General features: G+C 37.8%; 2 protein-coding genes across 4 annotated transcripts in view; one reads left to right on the top strand and one right to left on the bottom strand.

Moving 5' to 3' along the window:
* LOC110839536 (uncharacterized) overlaps positions 1 to 23,169 on the bottom strand; it is a 78,519-nt gene extending 55,350 nt beyond the window's left edge. The window contains exon 1 of one of the 3 annotated variants that reach the window (XM_022083815.2): positions 23,030 to 23,169. The gene's annotated coding sequence lies outside the window, so the exon portion shown is untranslated. Of the gene's footprint in view, positions 1 to 10,031; positions 10,487 to 16,317; positions 16,414 to 23,029 lie in introns of those variants that run through there. The other 2 variants (XM_022083819.2, XM_022083817.2) reach the window with 2 other exon arrangements.
* LOC110839539 (uncharacterized) lies at positions 13,744 to 23,034 on the top strand. Its single transcript, XM_022083846.2, has 5 exons — positions 13,744 to 14,192; positions 15,324 to 15,560; positions 19,119 to 19,303; positions 20,657 to 20,829; positions 21,604 to 23,034. Exons 1-5 carry the CDS (start codon positions 13,913 to 13,915, stop codon positions 21,734 to 21,736), a joined length of 1,008 nt encoding a protein of 335 aa, XP_021939538.1. The 5' UTR covers positions 13,744 to 13,912; the 3' UTR covers positions 21,737 to 23,034.
* Positions 23,170 to 23,174: the final 5 nt, after the last annotated feature.

Here is a 23,174-nt window from a genome sequence, read left to right as displayed (position 1 = left end):
ACATAACAAAAACAGGAAATGTAAAATGGAGACGTACATTAATCGAGAACGGAAACATTACGAAACTTTTAAAGGTGATAGAGTGGTGAATGGTCAGGTCTGAGAGACTGAAAGAAGATAATAATTCAGATGAATTTAAAAAGTGGGTGGGATTTAGAAGAAAAACAAAGAACATGAGATATTTGGGAAGAACGAGATACGAGGAAGGAGTGCCGATGGGTATGAAAGGTAATCAAAGAGATGGAACTGGAAGAAAAGCGTGAATAAGAAGAAGAAGAAAATGAGCGGGTGAGGAAGCAAAGAATAATAATTACAAGAGATAATATTACTAAAGGAGTAGGAAGAAACAGAAGGAAATGTTGGCGGTAGTTGACGACGATCTCCTAAGTCCACGACGGTGTCGGCGAGGGTTGAGGACACGCGGTCTTCACATCGGGAGCAAAACTTTACTCGGCAAGGCACGTTAATAAACAAATTACGCTCAATAACGAAAGTGTCGGATCTGTTAAAGGCGTTCCACAGGAACTTCAAGTTAAGCGACATAGTAACAAAGCTTGCTCATACCCTACAATCGTCTAGGGAACAATCAACAACAGTTTGGGCGTTTCTGGTACAACGCGAACAGATGCGCAGTACAACACTGTTGTTGTACAGTACATTCCACGAGTGTGAACACAAATGTTCTGCTCTTACGTTTCATAACTTATTTACGTCATAACTATAAGGAGTCGAAAGCATAATTTTGTAACACAGTGTTAATATAAAATGTTAATAAAACAATATTATCGTTTACAATTAGAAGTTATGTAGTTGTGTAGTAATTACAACTATTAATCAGTCGATACAAAACACATTCAACCAAATTTTTAATGTTTTGAACATTTTCATTCATTTATGTATAGCTAGTGTTGCCCAAACTCAGAAGTTGGCAGAGTGACATTTTGATGGCACAAAATTAAAGATTAAAATGGTGTAGTAGCCTTTAGTGTAAGGATGTTTGATCGAAATGCGTTTATTGTTTCAAACTTATTGAGGGGGGGGGGGGCAGACGAGCATTACAATAGACTAAGTCTCCATCCCTCTATAAAATAACATTCCCATAGCCGACTTCGGGTTGTGCTCGAAATAGGAATCACGAAGAACTATAATAAATGCATAGCTCTGCTGAAAGCCTGTCTAGGATTAAGAATCGTTGGTAAACACTACCTTCCTATTCAACAAGTGGACTGCTCTCCACTTTAGAAACCAGTCTTCTATCATCCCACACACCTCCACTTCTAGACCTGTGAGATACAAGATTATATCAACATATATGTATATAAAATCTGTAGTCTGTCAAAAATTTACAAGCGAAATCCACTGCTGTACAACAGAAATGAAAATCAAGTTGCTCCGTTTTCAAATACTTTAATTTTTCATCCCCCCAAATGACGATATGTTTACAATATACACATTTATGAAAACATGAGGCAGCAATTAGAATAAACCGAGTTTCCTCTACACATGATATAAAGGGGCCTAAATTGTAACAAATATAGTATTATTGCAGTTTTATTAAAAATTTTACAGTATTCTAAAGGCCTACAGTCTTTTCATGGCTACTACAAACACTAAAGGTAATTAAGTAGTATTAAAAAGAACCGGTTGACACATAAGTAATGTCTCTGATTATCTTTGGAGCTACTTAGATTCAGTCTCGCCTGGGAACAAACTATCCTAATTGAAGTTTCTGGCAAAGCGACTTTGGATATAGTATTTTGAAGGAGGCAACAGTTACTTCCTCCTGCATCTTCAATGATACGTTATTCATAATTATTATACCATATCTTAATTGCCACAACCTCAGCAGTTGAGTATCAAAAACAATATAATAAATACACGACAAATACCAAAAATTCGATGCGGGTTGGGCACAAATGATCAGAACGGAAGCAGACACATTTCAGGGCGCACGTACAATTAACTCGTATTCAAATTGGAAAACTGTAACATAACAAACACGTAAAATAAGATGTACAGAATTCCCCGAACGTTGTATGCACACAGGTTTACTTAGTACTGCATATTGCAATGTGTATACATCATTTTGATTCATTCTGTTTACATGATGATATTAAGTGTGATCTTTTTAAGTACGAAAACAGCAATCCTAGACCTTGAGTGACTATACGTTTCGACTGTTACAGACACAAGAATACAGTACCGTGCATGTTTATGAGGGCAATCACAATGCCTGCCATTGTCTCAAATCTAACTTTTTCAGAACATATGATGAAGATTTCTTAGAATTCGTATTCGAAAAAGACTCTTCTAAAACAGTAATTTCAAGCAGAACAAATACGCAATATACATACAAAAGCAATTCGTGAAAAGCAGAGTATTACAAAGGACAGAGTCAGCTAGTACCATGTACTCCTCTCTCTTGTTTAAATCGACTGAAAAGAGAAATGCATGTGACAAAATGAAAGGGTCTATGTATTCAGTGTTTAACTTAACACATGTATTCGTCGCATTCGTTCCCTTTTACCAACAGCGTTTACTGGATTTTATCCCTGTAGGCTTACTCTTAAGCACTATTTTGTCTTCAAACTCCAGTTATTCTCAAGTTACAAATAGTTTTCTATCGCAAGGATTGCAATCTCTGTTGTTATGTCATGACAACATTAATTCGCTTAATTTACGCGACGTGTTTAAACATCAAAACAATGCACATTGCTTACGTCAATATAACTATTTTTTTTAAATTAACTCCGCAATGTTCATTTTAAAAAAAACTGTGATTAATTTTTGTCACATCGTTTCTACAAAAGGACAAATATGTTAATTACATTTTATCAGCGGTAGGAATGTTCAGTTTTCAAAGTGTGTTCAATCATTCTTAATCGAAGACCATCTTGATTAAAATATTTTAAACATCAGAGTTCCTTTAGTGAGGGAATATTTATGCAAACTAACTCCGCTAATGCCGTCCATTTACAAACATATGATCATTTTTGCGACTAAGATCATACAAAACTCGGAATTCCTTCATATCTGAGAGACAAATAAATTAACATTGCGTAGCTAGCAGACATGGTTAGTGCTCCAAACGTGTTTAACTTTCTGAGTCGGAGGCCATCTCGATTAAATATGTATCGTCTGAGACGGACGTGTTTACTGTGAGCGAATATTTACGGAAGAAGAATCCAACTTCCTTCGGTGGAATAAACTAAATCTTCTAGCATGAAGGCTTAAAAACAAACACTGATTTTAACTGCTGCAGTTACATTCTGTGTGGAATTACCTCAGTTCGGTGGAGGTATTATATGAAGCGTGCACTTTAGTACCTATGTAGCACCGTAATCTCTAACGAGGGTCCAGCACTGCCCACAATATAACATGCTTCTCGGTGCCCTGGAATTTGATTAAGATCCTACTTTCCCCTCCCAAGTTTGTCCAACATCCTCCCTTTAATTAATTGCAAGATGAGCCGAACCTTTTCTGTGCGAGAATGTGTAACGCAGGTTTTGCTGCAGACGGCCTAAGTAACACGCCAGTGCAAATATGGCGTCGTAACATTCATATTCATTCATTAATGTGCTATTCTGGAGGACCGTACTGGCTCACACATTTATTTAAATTCTCTGGCATGTAATTCAAATTCTGTTTCAAGCAGCCTTCCGAAGCAAAATGGCGCGTTCTTTAATGGAGAAAACTATAATAAAAGGGGATCTTGAGTTAGGGTGCACTTAATTGTACAAACTTAATACTAGATTTCAATTGTCGATTTATGGGCTCACACGTTATACGAGTAAACACATACACCCACACAATCAAGCGACAATATCTTAAAACTTTTACTTCCCCTCATGCCTAAAGTATAGCCTACATACACGTTTATGAACTATAAGTCCGAGATGAATTATTATGACTTTCCTTTCACAGTTCCTTCACGTCATGAAAAATCTATAAACCCTGACGGCAGTTCTGAAGAGGGGAAGGGAGGGGGTATTCAATTATTTCCAGTAGCGTATATGAATAGCACGTAAGGGGAGCACTATGCTCTTTTTATCGTAATGATGACTTCCCTCTGTAGTTATCCTTCACTTCTGGTTCGTAGTTCTTCGTTACCAGCCTCGTCAAGAATAATTCTTACTCTCGGACTTTTCTCTTTCCTTAACGTTATGTCTGAAATTCCAGGAATCATCATCACCCAAGAACCACAAAATTGATTCAGTTCAACTCTTCGAACAGCATTAATATGAGTAACACTCTCGTTTAGTTTTGTGTTACTTTGATTCATTTCCTCTACTCTCCAATATTTCCTATTTGTTTCACATCTGTCTAATTTATTTTACAATTTACATTTTCACGGATGAGAATTTAGTAACTTCCACAAACATTATATTTGCAGGTCAGTGACATACCTGCAAGCCTCTAGGCCCACTATAGCCACATTTCGTACAAATAATTGGACACAATTTCCAGTTCCATGACGACCAGCAGTCATTCGCCAGTGCAATCCTTTGTAAAATAACCACTACGTATGAGACCTGAAGTTCTTATGGCGGTGAATATGTCGACTGTGGTCCTTTGGGTTGTGATTCAGGAGATACTTTTCTCAAAAACGTTGGTAACCACGTATAAGACGACACGACGTCACAACCCAACATCGGCATCTACGTCCAAGGTCCATCTGATATGTTGACGTCTTGGTGTCTGCCCTGGACGTTTTCCGATCTACGTTTTAGCATGTTCCTTTCACTTGATAGCTGACTTGTTTCTTATCTACTTAACTACGTTTTAACTATATTGTCACATACATGGTGACATGACGGTTTGAACTATGAATACAAAGGGATGTGAAAGGAAGTGGCCGTAGCCTATCTTAATCTACTTTCCCATAATGTGTCTGGAGGGGCTTAGGAAACTCAAAAAATCCGCAGTTATTTTAATCGTTCTACCACGTGAGATCCTAAGCGGTTACGTTCCGAATACAAAGCAGACTCGATGACGCGACGGTTGTGGAAATGGAGGTTTGTTATAAATTCATAATTAATTGAGGTAAAGCGTTCATTACATCTTCCTGGTTTAATATACTTTTTTACGTGTTACTGGATGCAGTATGAACTCAGAATAACTTATATGATGAAGAGCTGGACTAGGAGATAATTAAGAACAAACAGAAATAATAGACTAGATGCTCACGTATGCATTCAGATTGCCTCCATTTCACCAGCTATTCGTTATAATGTTTCTTTCCCTCCCAAAGATTACTCACTGCCACTATGTGAATGCATGGGCATTCGAAAGGCACGTGTCAGGCTTTTAACAATTAAAGAAACTACGGTAACAGAAATTAAATGCATCGGACTTGCTAATTGCGTGCTGGTAAAGTGTTGTTCGATTTCGTAGCTCTCTGAAATATTACGAACAGTTGTTTCCACTTTTCAAAATGTATGGTTTATGTAACACGTGCTATTTTCGTCGCCGCGCATTCAAGCGGATCTCTGAAACAGTTTTATTCAAGAACCGTACACGTTATCAATATGTATTTCATAGAATTTACAGACAACGATAGATCGATAACTGTTACACAACTATCTGTAAGCTATGCTTGATTACAAAGAACCGATTATTATGGAGGTTATATACAGGCTGGGTGGGAAGTAAGTAGGCATTGAGAAATGGTTATAACCTCTATATTTCCAATGTATAGCGCTTATTTAATGCCTACTTACGTCCCACCCACCCTGTATATAAGGAGGATTTTAGTATCATTCGGTATTTGAAAAGTTTCTCCTTAGAGCTCATGGTTCAAGTGTACTTGTCAACAGGAAGCTACACCATACACCATTTGGTAATCATGTCTTTCTTTCACCTTAACAATGATGACCGCAAATCCTTAGCGTAGTCACATCCCAAGATCCTCTTGGTTACGTCCCACAGACTCTATCTGCTCCAAGTATGAAGTATAAACCCTATCTCACCCCCCTTTCCCAACTATCCGCTCGTTCCAAACACAGGCACCAACCCTATTTTGCCCCTTCGTGATGAGTTAGGTTTTCTCCACCCCATCCCTGCTCCTTCCCCTGTCTGCTCATCACAAATCTCACCATTTCCTTCCGAATTGTCAAAGGCAGCTTCAACACTTCTCCCTCGCAAACTCTCCTTCCTCTTATTTGAAGTACGTATGTCCTTTCTAAGTTCTGCCTTCATCCTTCTTCATTCCGATTTCAACTTTTCCCGTCATACGTGCCAAAGTTATTTTTTTATCTATATATTCATTCTTCTGGTTTCTTATTCCTTTCCCGCCAACATCTCATCACATCCTCACGCTCTACTTCCTTTTCAATTACATCAAAACATTTGCGCGCACACACACACATGAAATAATTTTCAGTCTTTCCATTACGTGTAAAAAAATAGATGAGCAGAACAGGAAGGGATTTCAAGGCCTCTTTTGAATTAAAGTCCGCCTACATTTGCATATTTACCTTTAATATTAATAGATGACGCAAAGGGATATACAGGCATATCAAATTAAGTAATTTTAGATTTTACTGTATTTTATTTGCAATGGAAATTACAAGAACTAAAACCATCACACAAAGAAGTTCAATACGAAGCGAGTTGATTTCTCTCCTACCATCACTACACGCTGCCTATCTGAGAGTGACGGAGGAGTGCTTTCAAGTTTCCGGGTCACTGTACCTCCAAACGGAACAAAAAAGGTATTGAGTCCACAAACATTACCAGAGCGGCATAAGCTCTGGTGGGCGTCAGAAGCGAGAAGCACCAAGTGCAGACTCACAGAAGTCCCCTGTCCAGCAGTTAACAGTGTGCGTGTGTGTATATTCAAAATTCTAAATGCCGAATTCAAAGGGAAGATTTAAATAATATACCAGTATTTTCCATATTAAAAAAATTATTTATCAGCTGACAATATTATGTGAAATAATAACTTACATACATTTTTACGTACTCTCCGAAAGAAAAAAAAACAGGAAGACCCATAGAAAGATGGAGAGAATAGTTTCATATCGCCGATAGAGTCGGAAGAGAACAACAAGTATGATTCTGAAATGGTTGTTGTTGATGTTGATGAAATTTAATAAAAGTTACTCATAAATGTTTGACGTCTCTAATAAATTCATAATTACACTACTCATACTACTGAATAAGTGGGAAAAGTTAATATTTAAACGATTAGATTGTTTTCAACTCCTTAACTGTATTTTATTTCTAAACTACACTTCAAATTCTTAAGACAAACTCTCCTGTAACCATGTGCATCGACAATGAATTCTTCTACTAAGTAGGCCTATATTTCGTTTACGACTTTTATCGAATTTAAAGCTTCTGTAAAGACTCACATGTTGTTTCATAAAAGGAAACTGAAAACGGCGAACTGATTTTCAATCTATCAGTGTCCTTTGTGCCGCAATCAAATATTTTACACAGCAGAGTGTCCCTTACGTTGATGTTTCACTAATATTTCTCAGTCAGCGGACACCTAAAGACTGGTCCTTTTACTTCAAAGATGGACGCGGGGAGAGATACCCATGTAAGAGCATAAAAAATCAATATTATAGCAGGGACCGAGGCAATGTTTTCGGCAAATCCTTATCTGCAGTTAGTTTGCACCATTACTTGAGGTTTATGTCGGATTTACTGACGTCTGGCGGCTATTAATACGGCTTTTGTCAAGAGACAGAAAAAGAATCTGTTACTATTTCCTAAGGGGTAATTTCTGTTGTCGGTAGGCACACTGTAAGATAAATATGTAACATCACTGATTAATTAAATTCATTCCTGTCAATTCGGGGAAAAAAAAAGGGAGCAGACCGGCATTCTTCAGCAAAGTTATTTAAAAACGCACTATTAGCGTCTACAGGATTTCTACGCTCGGATTTTATGAAGTTCCTAGCTAGTGACCCATCGCACAGAATCTAATTTGTATCGCTTCTTCATTTATTATTTACGAACAAATATTTTTCGATCCGTTGTGTATCTGACGAGATAAATGTATAAGTTAATTTACGTTTTGAGACAAAACGGTTAATGACCGACACAATACATTCATAACGTATCAATAATTTGTTGTCACAGTTTCTCATAAAATGGGATAAGATTCGTGATCGGAAAAAAAAACTTTGGATGGGACAAAAGAGGATTGATGAACAGAAGTTCAGCTGCTGCGTAAATGATACGCGATATTCATTTTACATATCATGCATAAAGAACGTACAAAATATTATACATCAGCTATTTACGGTGTAAACATATTCACAGCAACGATGGTTACTACCAGCAAAACAAGTATTTGCGTTCTAAATCCACGTGTGTACTGGTAAGAGAATAAAAACCCTGTTTGTAAAAACTCTTTTAACCACGGTTAAATCATACACACTTATGGTGGAATTTTATGATACACGTGCCTAATCATACCCTGCACGGATATCACACGCCACATAAACAACTGCGCTCTTTCGATCTGGATCCGCATTCTGGACAATTTATTTTCGAGTCCCACGTGATAAAATCATGAATTAATATTAATATCCCACGAATAAAACCAAAAACACCCAGAAATACCGTTCCCGTTGACGCTAGTGTCATTTTCATGTACACTTTGTAGTTTACCCATAAAAAATTATTCAAAGTGTTAAATACGCGTAGTTCTGGCCGTGAAAAGAAGAGCATGCGGACAGCGGGCAAAAGGTTCCTAGAAGCAGCTGATGTTGATCTTCTGTGTTGTAACGCCGTGTGGACTTGTAGGTAGATACCAGAGTTTCGGAGATACATGCTGAAGAGCCGAGTCCTTCTTGAGATGCAAACAGTCGCTAAGTTAGTCGATAAATACCCCGCCTATAACTTTTTCACAAGGGTCGTCGAATGGAAGATGACTCTAATTCACACCCTCAAATCTCATTTCTTTAAGATCTATTTTATTATTACCTTCCACGTACTCCTAGGTCTTCCACGTGGTCCCTAGCCTTCATGTTTCCCACTTAAAATTCATTTGGCTAATCCACATAGCATTAGAACACAGAAGACCAACATCGACACGAATTTCACTGGTACAGACACGGGTCGTTCAACTTTACTTCTTTCCTCAGGGCGAGAACAGTTTTATTGTTGGACCCAAGGGCCAAGAAACACATTCTGGCATTATTTTCTAAAACAATTTACCAATTTTCTTCACCTTTAATAATAATCATTCAAAAATGGCAAAGTACCATAATATATGATTAAATATAAATTTTATTGAAATATGCACAAAATAACTGCAGAGTCAAATTTTGTTTTAAATTTGCATGTAACAGCTTGTATATTGCACAATTTTCACCTGGAGAACTTACATTTTATGATAGCTTTTTTAAAATCAATACCATGTGTTGTATGTAAAGAAGCAGATAACATAAGAATCACGACTGTTTCTCAAAGCCTTCCGAATAAAGAAAGAAAACAAACGAGTTTATAGTAACTAGCAAACAATTACTCACAACCTCGTCAAACCTCTATGCCTACAGCCATCCCCTTATTTAAGTAGCAGTAAAATTTTATTTTTCAATGTAAATTTATGTACGACAATTTGTAATATAAACAATGGCAAGAATATAGTGTTAATTAGCTGCTAGAGCAGTTGAACATTTTATAAACCGATAAAACAATTCGATATCGATTTGACCACCTCCTATATCGAAATTAAATTTCATATCGACTGACATCCATAATAATTAGTGGTGAATATAAGGAGAAATTATAAATATCTTCGAAATTATATAAGATATGATAATGTTACTAATTTTCTAGTTTAAATATCCGCATGAACACAAATATTTATATACTTACAAACATACGTAGTGCCAAAATCTCACATTTACAATAGAATTCCGCTTATTATACAAATAAAGTTTAATAGGCCGCCAGAGGAGGACGAGGGTGGACACCGAAATAGTGGGGAATAATATATTTTATCATTACACAAGCACCGCGTGGTCGGATGATATTCTAAAAACACAAATCCTAAAAAAAAAATTACTTACCTGAGCAATTAAAAAACGTCGTTTCTTTTATAAATGTTAATAAGTCAATAATAATTCCTTTCTGTCTGATATTGCGACATACATTTATTTTATTTATTTTTCACTGTAAATCTTAATGTGCGTCTCTCGACACATTCACACAGGCACTGATGTTGATACACTGCCGCTTCTGATACTAAAATACACCGCATTCATATTTGTCACACGTAACAGGAGTCAACATACAAATAAAGTCGATAGCCGGTTGAGTATTTTCCATTAGAGTACACATCGCAAGCTTTAACACATTCAGTAATTATGGATAAAATTAAAATTAACGATATTTAATTAGCATCAGTCATTATTTAGTTAAAATAATACATTACGAAAACTCGTCATAGTTTAATGATGTGCACATTTTATTTTATCATGCAAGCGGTCGTAATATTTGCCTTTCGAAAACCCTCGTGTCAGCTTTGCCGTGAAACAACTGACAGGCGGACGCCGGCTTCACCCAGTTTCCTCCTGGAAGCAACATCAGCGCCGCGACGGCGCATGGCGGGAAGATAACATAAAATAAAATAAAAATAGTCCTTGAAGAAGAAGCCGGAAAAATTTTTGTGCGCATGTACAGTAACTTTGAGATCCGAAAAGGGCTGAGAGGGGGTTAAAAAGAGAGAGAGAAATATACAGCCTTGTTGCTTAACATTCTGTCTCCTTTTCTGCTGGCGTGCTACATATAATGTGGATGTGGGAGCCCCCCGTATTGATTAATTTCTACATCGCTGACTAGCTTTTTAGAAAACGTTGGTCCGTCTTTAAACGATATGGTGTTATCGTTAAACGTAGACTTCAAGGGCGTAATAATGATAGCAACACATACCAAGACGGGAATGGTAAAAGACAAGGTTTACACACATACTTTCCATAACTCAAAAACACGATTTCATACAACTGAACAGCTCAGCGAGAAACAGACATCAAAAACGGGACTCAAAATGAAAAGCCCTGACCTAGAACCAGCTACTGCACCGTTAACCCTTTTCTTCAAGTGTCCTTTGAAGATTAGCATCTCCTAATAAACACCGATGTTCCAGTCCCATAACACTTTGCTACACTTTGGTGTACGAGTAAAATTAAAGTCACTTCTGCTCATTTATTTGGTGGAAACATAACAATATCGTGTTAAGTGGATAAGTGTTAAAAGTTAACACAGAGGATAATGATGGAACATCATCCTCTCATCCACGTGGTGTCCAGAATTCCCTGTTCGATGTAAATTTTGTATATCTCCCATATTAAATTATGAAAACATTTTAAACTTGCGCCTCTACGATGGATTCAGTTCGTTCTATGTGGGTGTCTTACTGAACAATTACTCTTCGATTGACTCTTAAGTTACATAACGACGCCTATCCAACTGCAGACATTCTAAATAGTCTACTCAAATGCTTGAAATGTTCCTGTATGGTGATCAGATAAGAATTTGAAATCTTCTGGGCCGTTCAGTATAGTAGATCTACCAGACTTCAAACTCGCTGCAGTAAAAACCTTCAATCTCGCTAGGTAAGGATTTGGTAGAAGCGTATCGTGGCCTACTTTAGGTGTTATCCCACACTGTCCTTGAGGGAACCCATGAAATCCCTCAGTAAAAATTGCCAATTGAAAAGAATTCGAATACGAAACAGGAAGACGTAGGCGTTACCCGCAAATACACGCATCCCCATCTACATCAATTCCCACTTGAGTGGAACCACGACCCCATATTCAATTTCGTTCTACCTGAAGGCAGAAGATTTTACTACACCGATGTCAGACTGGGAGAAGAAACGAAATTGAAAATTTATATCAGATGATACGAATAAATACGAAAAGTATTCAAGTTTTAAATAACCACAAATCTGGGAAAATCACTTTTAGAAGCCAATAAAGAAGAAGTAAGATGCAACAGTTTGTGTAAAGTGGACAGTGCACAAAAGCCAAATCCGTTAGGCCCTCTGCCTCGACTAGCTCGATCACGGGGCCCAAAATATTAGGACTTTGTCCTCCTCACAGGAGAATTACAACGAACGTTAAAATGTCACTTAAACAGAACCAGTTATATTGACAGCAAGAGCAAATAATTCCAGGAAATTACTAACTGCAGCAATGGAACGGTGGACTTGCCAGCAGGCGCATGGGAATACGAAAGACTGCTCTCAATCAACTAACAGCTTCACGCGAGGACCGCATAGTTAGTAGGAAACATAAATCCGAACACGCTTATGAATGCAGAAACCAATATGTCAGAGGTTAATAGTACCCCACGATTAAAGAAAACTATCACGCATGATTACTTCATACAAAGCATCCCGTAATTGAAGACTGCTGTCTTCTGGGCTATTGCGCCGTGTAGTCTGGTAGATTTCCACCAACGTTTCAGAGGCCACACTGCCTCCGTCATTAGGGCGATGAATGTGAACGTTGGTGGAAATCTACCAGACTACACGGCGCAATAGCCCAGAAGACAGCAGTCTTCAGACTCACCGCCGTGATAACCTCAAATACTATCCCGTAATTTTATGTCAAAAAGTGCATATATATATATATCGGTAAGATTTCAGGTTATCACGCCACAGAATCTGGTAGAAATTCACCTGCGTTTCTGGGGCGCCAGATCTAAGTCATACCTCAATAAATGAACGCTTTAGGTCCATATGCATCAAAAGTTTTCTGTTCAGTTTTCAGTGTAAAATAACGATATATACTTTTTTAGAGTCAATTTCGGAAATACCTGTATGTGTATATATATTACTTCACTTTCGCTTGGAGAATCGAATTATGCTGCCGGTAAACGACATGCAAGGAACAATGTGAATGAGGTCTTGAAATGAAACGTCCTTTGTTAACATTTTACTTTGGCCCACAGATGTAATGATCATAATTACATATCTACATCTACTTCCAGAGAAGGGCATTAAGAAGCCGAATGGTCAACGTCTTACCATTCTGTGACACGCCTAGTTCTTAAATAGGCATTTGGAAGTCTTGGATGACACAGACAGTAATTTCCTTTCTCTCTTGGCTTTATCGTGAAAGTTCTTCAGGTGTTACAACACTTAGCAGCTTGAATTAAAAATAATTATATTTAGTCATAATTAATACGCTTAACACCGGAGAAAATCGTTAATTTTCGACTGAGTGACATCTTGTCTGAACTCTTATTTCCTTCGCATTTTCTCAGTTCATGTTAGCCACTACATCCCATCGAATATCTTCCCTGCTTCACTTACTTTCCATCTTCAAGTGAAACAAACCGAAACTCACTGCCCATTCTTAACACGCGACAAACGTAATTCTGCAGAGTCTGTCATAAATACTTCCGGGTGTTCCTTTGAAAAGTCAACGCAAACTACAATGGTAAGAATCTTTTGTTGTTATGACCCAGAAATTGAGCAAAAGAAAGTGACATTTTTTAACATCAAAATGTGAGGTATTTTCGTTTCGCAATAAAACTCAACACTTTTACCTTCACATGTAAGAAAATAACAGAACACGAGTTGTAACCTGTCACAAATCGGTACTGCATATATGCGTAGATCTCTTGTCAATTGTCATCAAAAGAACTAAATAGGTAGTTGTGTCATTGTCCTTAGACTGTCCCAGCACGCGTGAACTACTGTTTCGGTCTGAATGAAGAAAAGACGTCTCCAAGCGAGACAATCGGGTTGCTTAAAAGGAAACGTCAGTCAACATGTAACGACATTTGCAAACAAGTTCTCGTAAAGTGCATTTTTACAGAATTTTTCAGTGACAAAACATCCAGTGCAGTTATATGTGTATTTGGTGTTGAAATATAAAACGCTTCTGAAAATATTAAGCACATGAAACACGTTGAACAACAACAACAATAATAAGAAAGCATGGCTCCACGGCTTACGTTACTTTCAACTTGTTTGTTCATGTGTTATTACATGAATGGCAGCGGCGCTATTATTACGAATGGAAATAATGCTGAAGGCAATATTCAGGGAAACAAGCACCGACATGCACATTTCATTTCCATCACTGAACAGCCGCCAAAGCAGAATCCGACAAGACACGCCGAATCCAAAGTGGATGCACTGGGGGAGAGTCAATTTCACAGAGGACAGAGCTTGGAAAGTAAATCTCTGTATTCATCGTCGTCGCAAAATTACCCAGGTAAATAAGCAATTTTCTTCGTGTTGCTCAGAACACGTCAAAATCTAACTACAGAATATTCATTCTTGTAACATTTTAATAAGGTACCAGCAGGTTATAAACACCACGTACGAAAAAAAGTGTACACCTACAAAAGCAATACACTTAAAATACTTCAATTAAAATTTATATATCCATATATGATCTTTCAGGAATCGTCATATATAATAAGGCCAAACGTACACAAGGCTAATTTCACTTTAACAGTGTGTAACAAACAAACTTTTAAGGTTTGTTTTTAATTATTCAAGAATGACGTTAAAATCTTTCAAAATACGTTCCAAACATACAAATAATTAATTAAATCTGATAAATTCTTATAAGAAAGCAACGAAAAGTAAATCAAATGACTTCTTGGCGCATTAAACTGGACATTAATGCTCAAAAGGTGACAGAAAGGAGAAACAATTAATTACAAAATAGACAGCGGGCTTTATTTCCTTCAGGGCCTTATTACCCGCGGGTACCTTACTAAGCCAGTTTTAAAATACGGATAATACCATTAATTTGCCTACTACGTATTCAGATTTGAGGTTCTCACGGTGGCGATTATGAATATGGTTGTGTTCTTCGTTGTAAAGCCGTGTCGTCTGATAGAATCTTACAGACGTTTCAGAGACACTTGTTTCCTCCAAAATCAGAGCGATGAGCAGAAAGTAACTCTGAAACGTCGGTATACTTCTACCACATTAAGCGACGCAACGACCCCGAAGACATCTGGCGTCTATTACAGTTAGTTCTTGCGATCCTTATATAGTAAATATAAATCATTTGAATAAAAAATTTCTTGGATATTATCCATCGTCTAGTAAATAAAATATAACGTAAAGCGACGTTTCGGATAGGTCCGGAGATAGGGATTAGCTCTATCTAGTGGGCCCAACTGAGTAGGAACCTGAAGACGGAGATAGAGCCCCATATCCGAAACGTCGTTTTACGTTATATTTTATTTACTAGACGATGGATAATATCCAAGAAAATTTTTATTCAAATAACTCATCACCATAGTCAAGAACTTTTAGATTTGAAGTAAATATAAATGTTACTTCGAAGCACACTGTCAGTGTATTTGTTCCTTCCGCGCTCATCTAGAGTATCATCACTCTGGTCTGAGCTACAGCGAGGGATACGATTTTGGTGGACTGACGGGGCACAGCAGCGGCGGCGAAAACAGTCTGGAAAGTAGCATCGCAAGTAGTGGAATCTTCGGAGACTTCAAGCACAACCACTACATGCCGCATCATCACATGAACCGCGAGAAACATCACAATCACAAGTCTGTCGCCCTGAAAGGACTTCTCGTGCCTCTGGCTGGTGTGGCACTTCTTGGTAAGATAACCCGACAGCGCTTAGCAACAGAACTATCGGCATTTTTATGGTAATTTAAATACGCACTGTCTTTTTACGCAAAAATTTATATTCACTGTTGCTATAAATCTGTTGGATTATATCAATCTTGACACACGCGTTAAAGTTTTTTTTTAGTGTTCTGTCTGACGACAGGTCCATATATTATGAACAGGATCCTTTCATCCTCTTCAGGTTGTCAGGGCCCTGCTCATACATATATACGTTCTTTGCAGATGATCAGAAGTGGTTTGCCATTGCCTTCTTCTGTGTGTGTGAGTGGAGTAATTGTTGGGATACCACGGAGAAACCGGGGAAGCCCCCGGAGGAAAACTCCGTGATGCCTAGACCACGGCCTTGCACAACACAAGTTATAAATTCGGGCACCACGTTAAAGTTTATTGTAACAAATCTTGCCCTTCTTTTTTCCGGCTGGAATTCTACGTATAACTCGTGCCTTAAACCACTTTAAATTTTTATTTTCCTCCATAAAGCTGGAATAATAATGACAGCTGACATGAGTCAGACCGAACTTCATGTAAAGTCCAGGAGTGTTAAATGACCTGTAAAACAACTCGAAATGTTTCTGTATCCAACTGGTTTTCAAAAAGGCGAAAGTAACTTCAAATAACTTCCGGTTTAGTATCAGAAGGAAAGTAATGGTTTCCAATAAATAAATTTGTCATTATAAGCGAATATTTCAACCCACACACAGTCATAGCACTATTCTAAATCATACCTGCGTTCACAGAAACAAGCTCTGCAATTAACACTCCATCACGAAGCATCTGTTTTGCGCACACCCTGACAGAACGGCAAACTCTGTAACCGTCAGGAAATAAATGTGATAACACTACAAGTCTTTGAGCCATATCTCAGTTAATTAAATTCTATTCTATTCTATTTATTTGCATGCTGACTGAACAGCCCAAATGACTTAATAATAACAATAACAACAAGGGGGTTTCATTTCTGAGCCAGCACTTTGATGCTTTTAGAGTAAATGTAATTTTCTTTAAGGTGTAATCCGTCATGTACAAAGTAAAGGGGTCCTGACTGAAGACAACTATCTGCGTCAAGATATATTATATCTCATGTTTATAAATAACTTGTGAGATCGATGTTATGACATGGCGATGGAGTTCAGACTATGAGGAAGGCTGTGGAGAAAGTTAAAAACCACTGAAATCGATTCCGTAGGATGGATGGAGTGTAACACCTTCTTTGAGCATAAGGAAAACAGAGACAGAGCCGTGATTTCAAGTATCGCCGAAACATACATCGGTCTTTACAGAATAACTTGAAAGAAAGAACTCAAATGATAACCCGAAGAAGAACGAAACATGAACCCAAAGGAAGGGCTCTAAAAGTATGAAACGTCTGTGAGTCATAATACGCTACCAGGATGTGATTAGTCTGGTGTTTGATACGTATAAACAGATCTTATCGCCCGAGAAGGCTTTGTCGCGTTTAGCAGCCGTAGAAACTCATATTTTACACAGATGGAAAAACAGTGAAGATGTATTGCAGGCGGATGAAGGGAGTCTGTGAAGATGAAGAAGAGTTACAAGGCTGATTAATAAAGGCTCATTTTAGCTTACCACTTACAATAACAAATTAAGTGTAAAATGGTAGGCATTCGTACAAAATACTCCTGTATTAATCAAGATTTTATTTAAAAGGCACTAAACACTTCTGAAATAGAATTCTTCGGATTCCATTCAATCCAGGTTTGTTTTGTTCCCAGCTCTCATTTATATTGCTCTGAATATAAAGCCTAAAGTTTTTAGTTCACGTTTAGCGGACCATCAATCTAGTCTTTTGCAACGTTTCTTCAAAGGCTTTCGTCTTCAAAGATATTTCATTACAAAACAAATATCCAAAGATATTATACTTCGATCTCCTCATAACAATGATAATTATAGTCGGTATTCAAGTAATTGAAGTATAGTCCCTGAAACACAGGGATCAATATTGAAAACTATGGAAGAAAGCTAGAGCTTATTTTGATAATTTCTGCAAAAATATTTTCTAATTAAAGACGGCAGACGTAATGTAACAGAGGTAGTTAAATTGCAATGTTACATTCTTAGAATACTCCAAAATATGTAACCGACATTCACCGGTAGTTTAAATGCGCCTCCGACATCACTACGACATTCGTTGGCGACTCCATGTGACATTACAAATCTCTGAGTATTAGATAATTCACAATTAAATAAATAAAGGGAACTGTTTCCTTTACTTTTCTATTGTCTGCCGTATTTCGGGACTCGGAAAGGGATAGAAAAAACCACGAACTGACTAATTCAGCCAACACTTCTCACTAGAATTCCACACATTAACATTCCTAAAGCGAATTTAAAAAGTTAACTTCGATCTTCTGCACTATTTACATTAAAAGCGTTCCAAAGAACCAACAAATAGTTCAGAAACGATTCGATATGCGATAGGAGTGCATAAAGAATACGCTAATGCCTGCAAACTACAGTTGCGATCACACGCAACACTAGTGTGTCGGAGAAGTTGCCGCACCAACACAACACAGGATGTGTATCCAGAAACAAGACCTTTCTCGTTCGGCACTTCGGCATTTACAGCGATGCTTAAGTTATTCTGCACATACAACGCAATCTTTTTAAATGCACAAATAAAACAAACGTATAAATCACTTGCCAGCATACACTAATTCAAGAGACAGATCACATGACGAAGAATGTGGAAGTCTCAAACATAATGATGAAATGAAGGAAACTGGCAGTTAGCCTACGAAGAAGACAACAGGTAGACAGCGAAATGATTTCAAAAAAATCCGACATACAGGAAGACTTAGAGAGGCGACGGAAATACGAATACAACATTCCAACTTCGAAATGGTCTTCAATTATGTGCTCCTTGTTGAGGAAGAGGAGGAAATGCGTTAATTACGATTATTCCTGTCGTATAATTGTACCGACAATTCTACTAAATTCCATTTACTGATTATTAATTTGCGCATTTACACCACAGCTATACAACCAGTTTGCCTTTTAAAGCTAATCGGACCAGAAGGGATACTGTGAAAAGAATTGAGCACGTGTAAGCAATTTGTTTTCGACTCTAACGACATCGAAATTTCATTCATAAAGATTATAAATAGTGCAACGCAAGATTTGTCCACTACCGACCATTTTCCGATTATAAAAATCTCAATGTGGACGAAATTGTATCGTTATAAATGTTCGATGGGACATACGGAAGAGGAAAAGAGAATAAAACTAAATAGAATAATCGAAGTATGTCTCTTTATCTCGCTAGTATCACGAAGTTTAACACTACACGCTCGATTTCTCTTACAAAACTATCGGCTAATTGCCCCACACTTCACTCGAGACAAGTAAGTGAGAGTGGATTCGACCAAGAATCCTGCACAGCCAAAATAATGCAGTCTCCATAAAATGGTAAGTCTGTAGTGTAAGTTCATCAAGCAAGGCTCAACTTCAGTGTGAATATCACTAACCCGTGATGTTACGTTGTAATGTCATTGGCGTCTAAATTTAGGTGCTGCAGCTGCGTTGGTGTCAAACCCGATCCTCCTCCAGCTCGGGGTCATCACCGGCAAGAAGCGAAGACGCCGTGATACCGACGCTGACTTCCCACACGTCCCTAACCTAAGCGCCGCAGAAGCCGAAGCTGTGCAACAGAAACTGAAAGAAATCGCTTTGCTGGAGCGATTCATGACACAGGTACATATTCCAGAAAGAGCTCAGTTTGCCTTTTACGTGCCCGAAATTCTTCAACGCGCGTTTCTAAATGTTAAATTGTTATTTCCATAGTTCTAATGCTCCATCGATAAAATGGCTACACGCGAATCCAAGATTTCACCCGACATGGTCGAAATATTTTCCTTTGTGGCCAGTCTAGTTATAATTTAATCAGATTACTGTTGTCACCATATTGTTGCTACTAACTGAAGTGCAAACAGATTCACACCGTGAAAAAGAAAACTGACAACGACGCGTGACAACACACAGTAATTAAAATCAAATTACGCGATATAATTCAGGTTTCACTCAGCAATCGTGTCATTAACAGGGTACATTCCACCGAACATTGTATTCGAAACTTACACCGCTAATTCTTTTCCGCTAACAAGTCTCGTGTTTGGCAGCAAGCTCTCTTATAGGCGATCACGGAGATCGAAGAATTTCTCCAACAGAACAGCTGTATACCGCCTGCATTATAAAACAGACGCAATTCCAGTGTTAGAAGGAAGCCTGGTACGCCTCTGATACTTGTGAATGGAACTATCATTCATGAAAATAGCTTATGAGGTGGTCAAACTTCGGAACCACTCGCTTCGCATTAATACCCCCACAAACACTGGCATTTTTATTGGGCCCAGTTATAACCCCCCAAATTCTTCCTACATTGGGCACGTCAATTTCAACTGGTGTGTCAGGAACCTACAGAACATACCTCCCAGCAGTCTTCGGTACAGAGGCAAAAACTGTCAAAAATGTCTGGTTCGTGCTTTTATGGCCTATCGTAGTGGTATTCAACCTTTTTTGTTAGCGTACTCCCAGATATAATTTCTCTTCAACTTTGTACCCCCAAAGTTGTTGGTATATAATTCAAGTTATACATAGTATATAATCTACATCTAAAATAAATTAAATAAATTACATTACTGATTTTTCAGTGTTTATCATAAAATAATTTTTTTTTAATTTCACGTGCCCCCTAAGATGTCTTCGCGTACCCCAGGTTGAATACCACTGGCCTATTGTACCTGCTTAAAAGTGGCCGATTAATGGCTTTTAAGACGTTTTTTGAACTACGCTGTGTAGCATATTTTAAAAGACCATTCCGATATTTGCTTTGAATAATTGAGGAAAGTCACTAAAATCCTCAACCACGACAGATAACAGACAGGCGAGATTCAAATACTGATCCCTCTGAATACGAAGCAAGAGTGACAATTATTCAATCGCAACATTTAATCATAGATACGAGATTTAAATTATGTAACTGAATATCTCGACAACATGAGCAGGTCTGTTAATTTTGTGTCAGTGCTTGTTGCATATTTATGACAGGTCCCGAAAGAACAAGCCGTCAGTCAGGAGAAACAGCTGTTAGCTAACTACTTGTCGTGCTCTGGGTCAACGAACGCTAACACCACTTCAGGTTCCTGTGTGGAACGACTCACGTGCGAACTTCATCATCCTGACTCCGATGCGTCACAACTTGAGAAACACGTCATGAGCATGTAAGTATAACCTCCTGTCCGTTCAGAATGAACCAGAACGACCCACACCGGATGCACGTGCAGCCGTGAAATAACTTTCCGCAAAAGAAAGTAAATTCTTTAATGCCCGTGGATCTTCTGATGTCAACATGTCTTTTGGCACTGGGCAGAGTCGACTTATTACGTCGCAACCCACACAGACGATGTCCAATAATTTCGTCCACGTATCGAATTCTTGGAAGAAGAAAAAAAAGTTTGATAAAATATTGTATGAAGTTGGCAACACTGATAAAACCTCGATAGTTACTACAGCCAGTTTTATGGTCCTTCTTGCAAATTCGTCCAATAACAGACTCATTCCACTGCTGAGGCAATTCCTTATTCCAAATAAAATTAAGGAGTTTGCGGACCTCAGAACGAAGAGTTTCACCTCCTGCTTGAATCAGTTCTGCCAGAATTGGATCACTAACTGGTGATTTATACTATACTTTTGTCCCTATTTTTATCTAGAACAAAATACGCAATATTGTATATTCGATCGTTGAAAACGCTTTACCTGGTGTTTGTTAATAAACAGTGAAATAATATTGATAATGGAATAAAACCATTTGCGTTATCAAGATGAACAATCACTTTGTTTGCGAACTTCAACTGCTATAATGCCATCACATCATTGTGGACTTCTGTGGAGCTTTAATGAATGCTTCAGTTGCAAGCACCGTAATGCGTCCATCAATATTTTGTAATCTACATTAACATAGATTAAGATTGTTTCTGTCTCTTGCTTTGTTTCAGAATCACGTCAGAAATTCTTACAAACGAGTACGTTCCTGATTCTGTTAAAGAGAGGGTGAAGTCGGCAACAACAACTGGTTCACAATCTGGCAATTGTAGCGAATTTCCTTGCGACAATATAGAAAGAAATTAGCTGGGTTTCGAAAATGAATTCCACGCACTATATACCTATAGTCATGTGACAAATTGATTGCAGTTAGTTTAGTACAGACGTAATGAAAATGAAAAATGAATTCATTATTAATTAATTCTTTGGATTCGAAGCTCATTTAAACAATAATACATTCAGTCCCTACCTCAAAGAAAACACAATTCTACATCGCAAACATCAATGCTGTGTAAGGAAATACAGTAGATTCCGGTTAAGTGGGCCATCGGTTAATCGGGGCAGCCGTTTATTTGGGACAAATCTTAAAGAACATACCTTTATAACTCTTTACGTGGATCTTCGCATAATTGGGGCAAAGTGTTCTAGTCCCGATGTGTCCCAATGAACCGGAATCGACTGTAGCTGCTGTTTACTCCATGAATCATACGAAACCCATTAATACCCTCTGAGGGTAAAGTACAGAATTGCTGATTGTTGCACTAGGTGGTACATACAGCTACCACTGACTTCGAAAGGTAAAGTTTTTTAAGAAAACATACATAACACCAATAGGCCTATTATTATATCAAATACTTTAATTACTATATAACTGTTAAGTATAAACATCTCATATTTTCTATAACATTTTACAACACATTTGTGTCAAACACTAGTGTTATATTTCATTACAAAGTTTTAGTTTGTAACAATACGTAACTACAACGTAAAATATGTATACATAGATGCCAAATTATGCTAATACGATAAAAACTAAATTTGGCATTTTCAACGGTCATTCTTTTTTTCTTCTTTACATTACACTATGCATGCTAAGTGTTGCTAGGAAAAACGAGCGGCAACTTTATAACATTCTCACGGTGGCGAATATGACGCCTTGTGGCATGTTGCGCTGTGTAGTCTCCCACAGACTACCAACCAAAAAGCTAACTGAGTCTGCGCAAGCGCAAGACATCGTCCCTTGCTAGATAACTACATTCCTGCTTACGAAACGCATTGCTTTAAATGGTAAACAGAGCCTTATAACTAAAATGGGAATTTGCTTACGCTAACGGGGTTCGCACAGACTTATCGACGTTTAAGAGATGTATACACCTCCATCGCCAAGGCCCTGATGACAGAGGCAACAATAACCTCTGAAACGTCGGTCAATTTCTACGCGACTGCACGCCGCAACATCACAGATAATCAAATTATTCAATTTATAGCCTATTTATACATAATTAATTTGTACCAAAAGCATTCAAATACAAATATGGACGTAAAATGTCAACTGCTGAATGCAAAATAATTTCAAACCAACATTTCTAATGGTCTTACCTTACAGTAGTATGCAGCGAATTACATGTACGACGCTTTCTCATCTTCGATAATGCCCGCACCTATTCCACTTGTAGCTCCAGAAAACTGTCTCAGTTGTTTATATGTCAATCACATAATTAAAATGTTAATCCTTTCGCAAAAT

The sequence above is a fragment of the Zootermopsis nevadensis genome, unplaced genomic scaffold, assembly GCF_977971745.1.
Source record: "Zootermopsis nevadensis isolate Lab colony 2312 unplaced genomic scaffold, Znev_1.0 Znev_ptg000009l, whole genome shotgun sequence".
In the NCBI taxonomy this organism is placed as follows: domain Eukaryota; kingdom Metazoa; phylum Arthropoda; class Insecta; order Blattodea; family Termopsidae; genus Zootermopsis; species Zootermopsis nevadensis.
This window is presented reverse-complemented; position numbering and strand designations above follow the sequence as displayed.

Excerpts from the sequence above, each read along its gene's own strand:
- LOC110839539 (XM_022083846.2), top strand. The coding sequence starts at position 13,913 with ATGGCTCCACGGCTTACGTTACTTTCAACTTGTTTGTTCATGTGTTAT. Across the intron at positions 14,193-15,323 it reads GTCGTCGCAAAATTACCCAG|AGTATCATCACTCTGGTCTG; the intron begins GTAAATAAGCAA and ends GCGCTCATCTAG. Across the intron at positions 19,304-20,656 it reads TGGAGCGATTCATGACACAG|GTCCCGAAAGAACAAGCCGT; the intron begins GTACATATTCCA and ends TATTTATGACAG.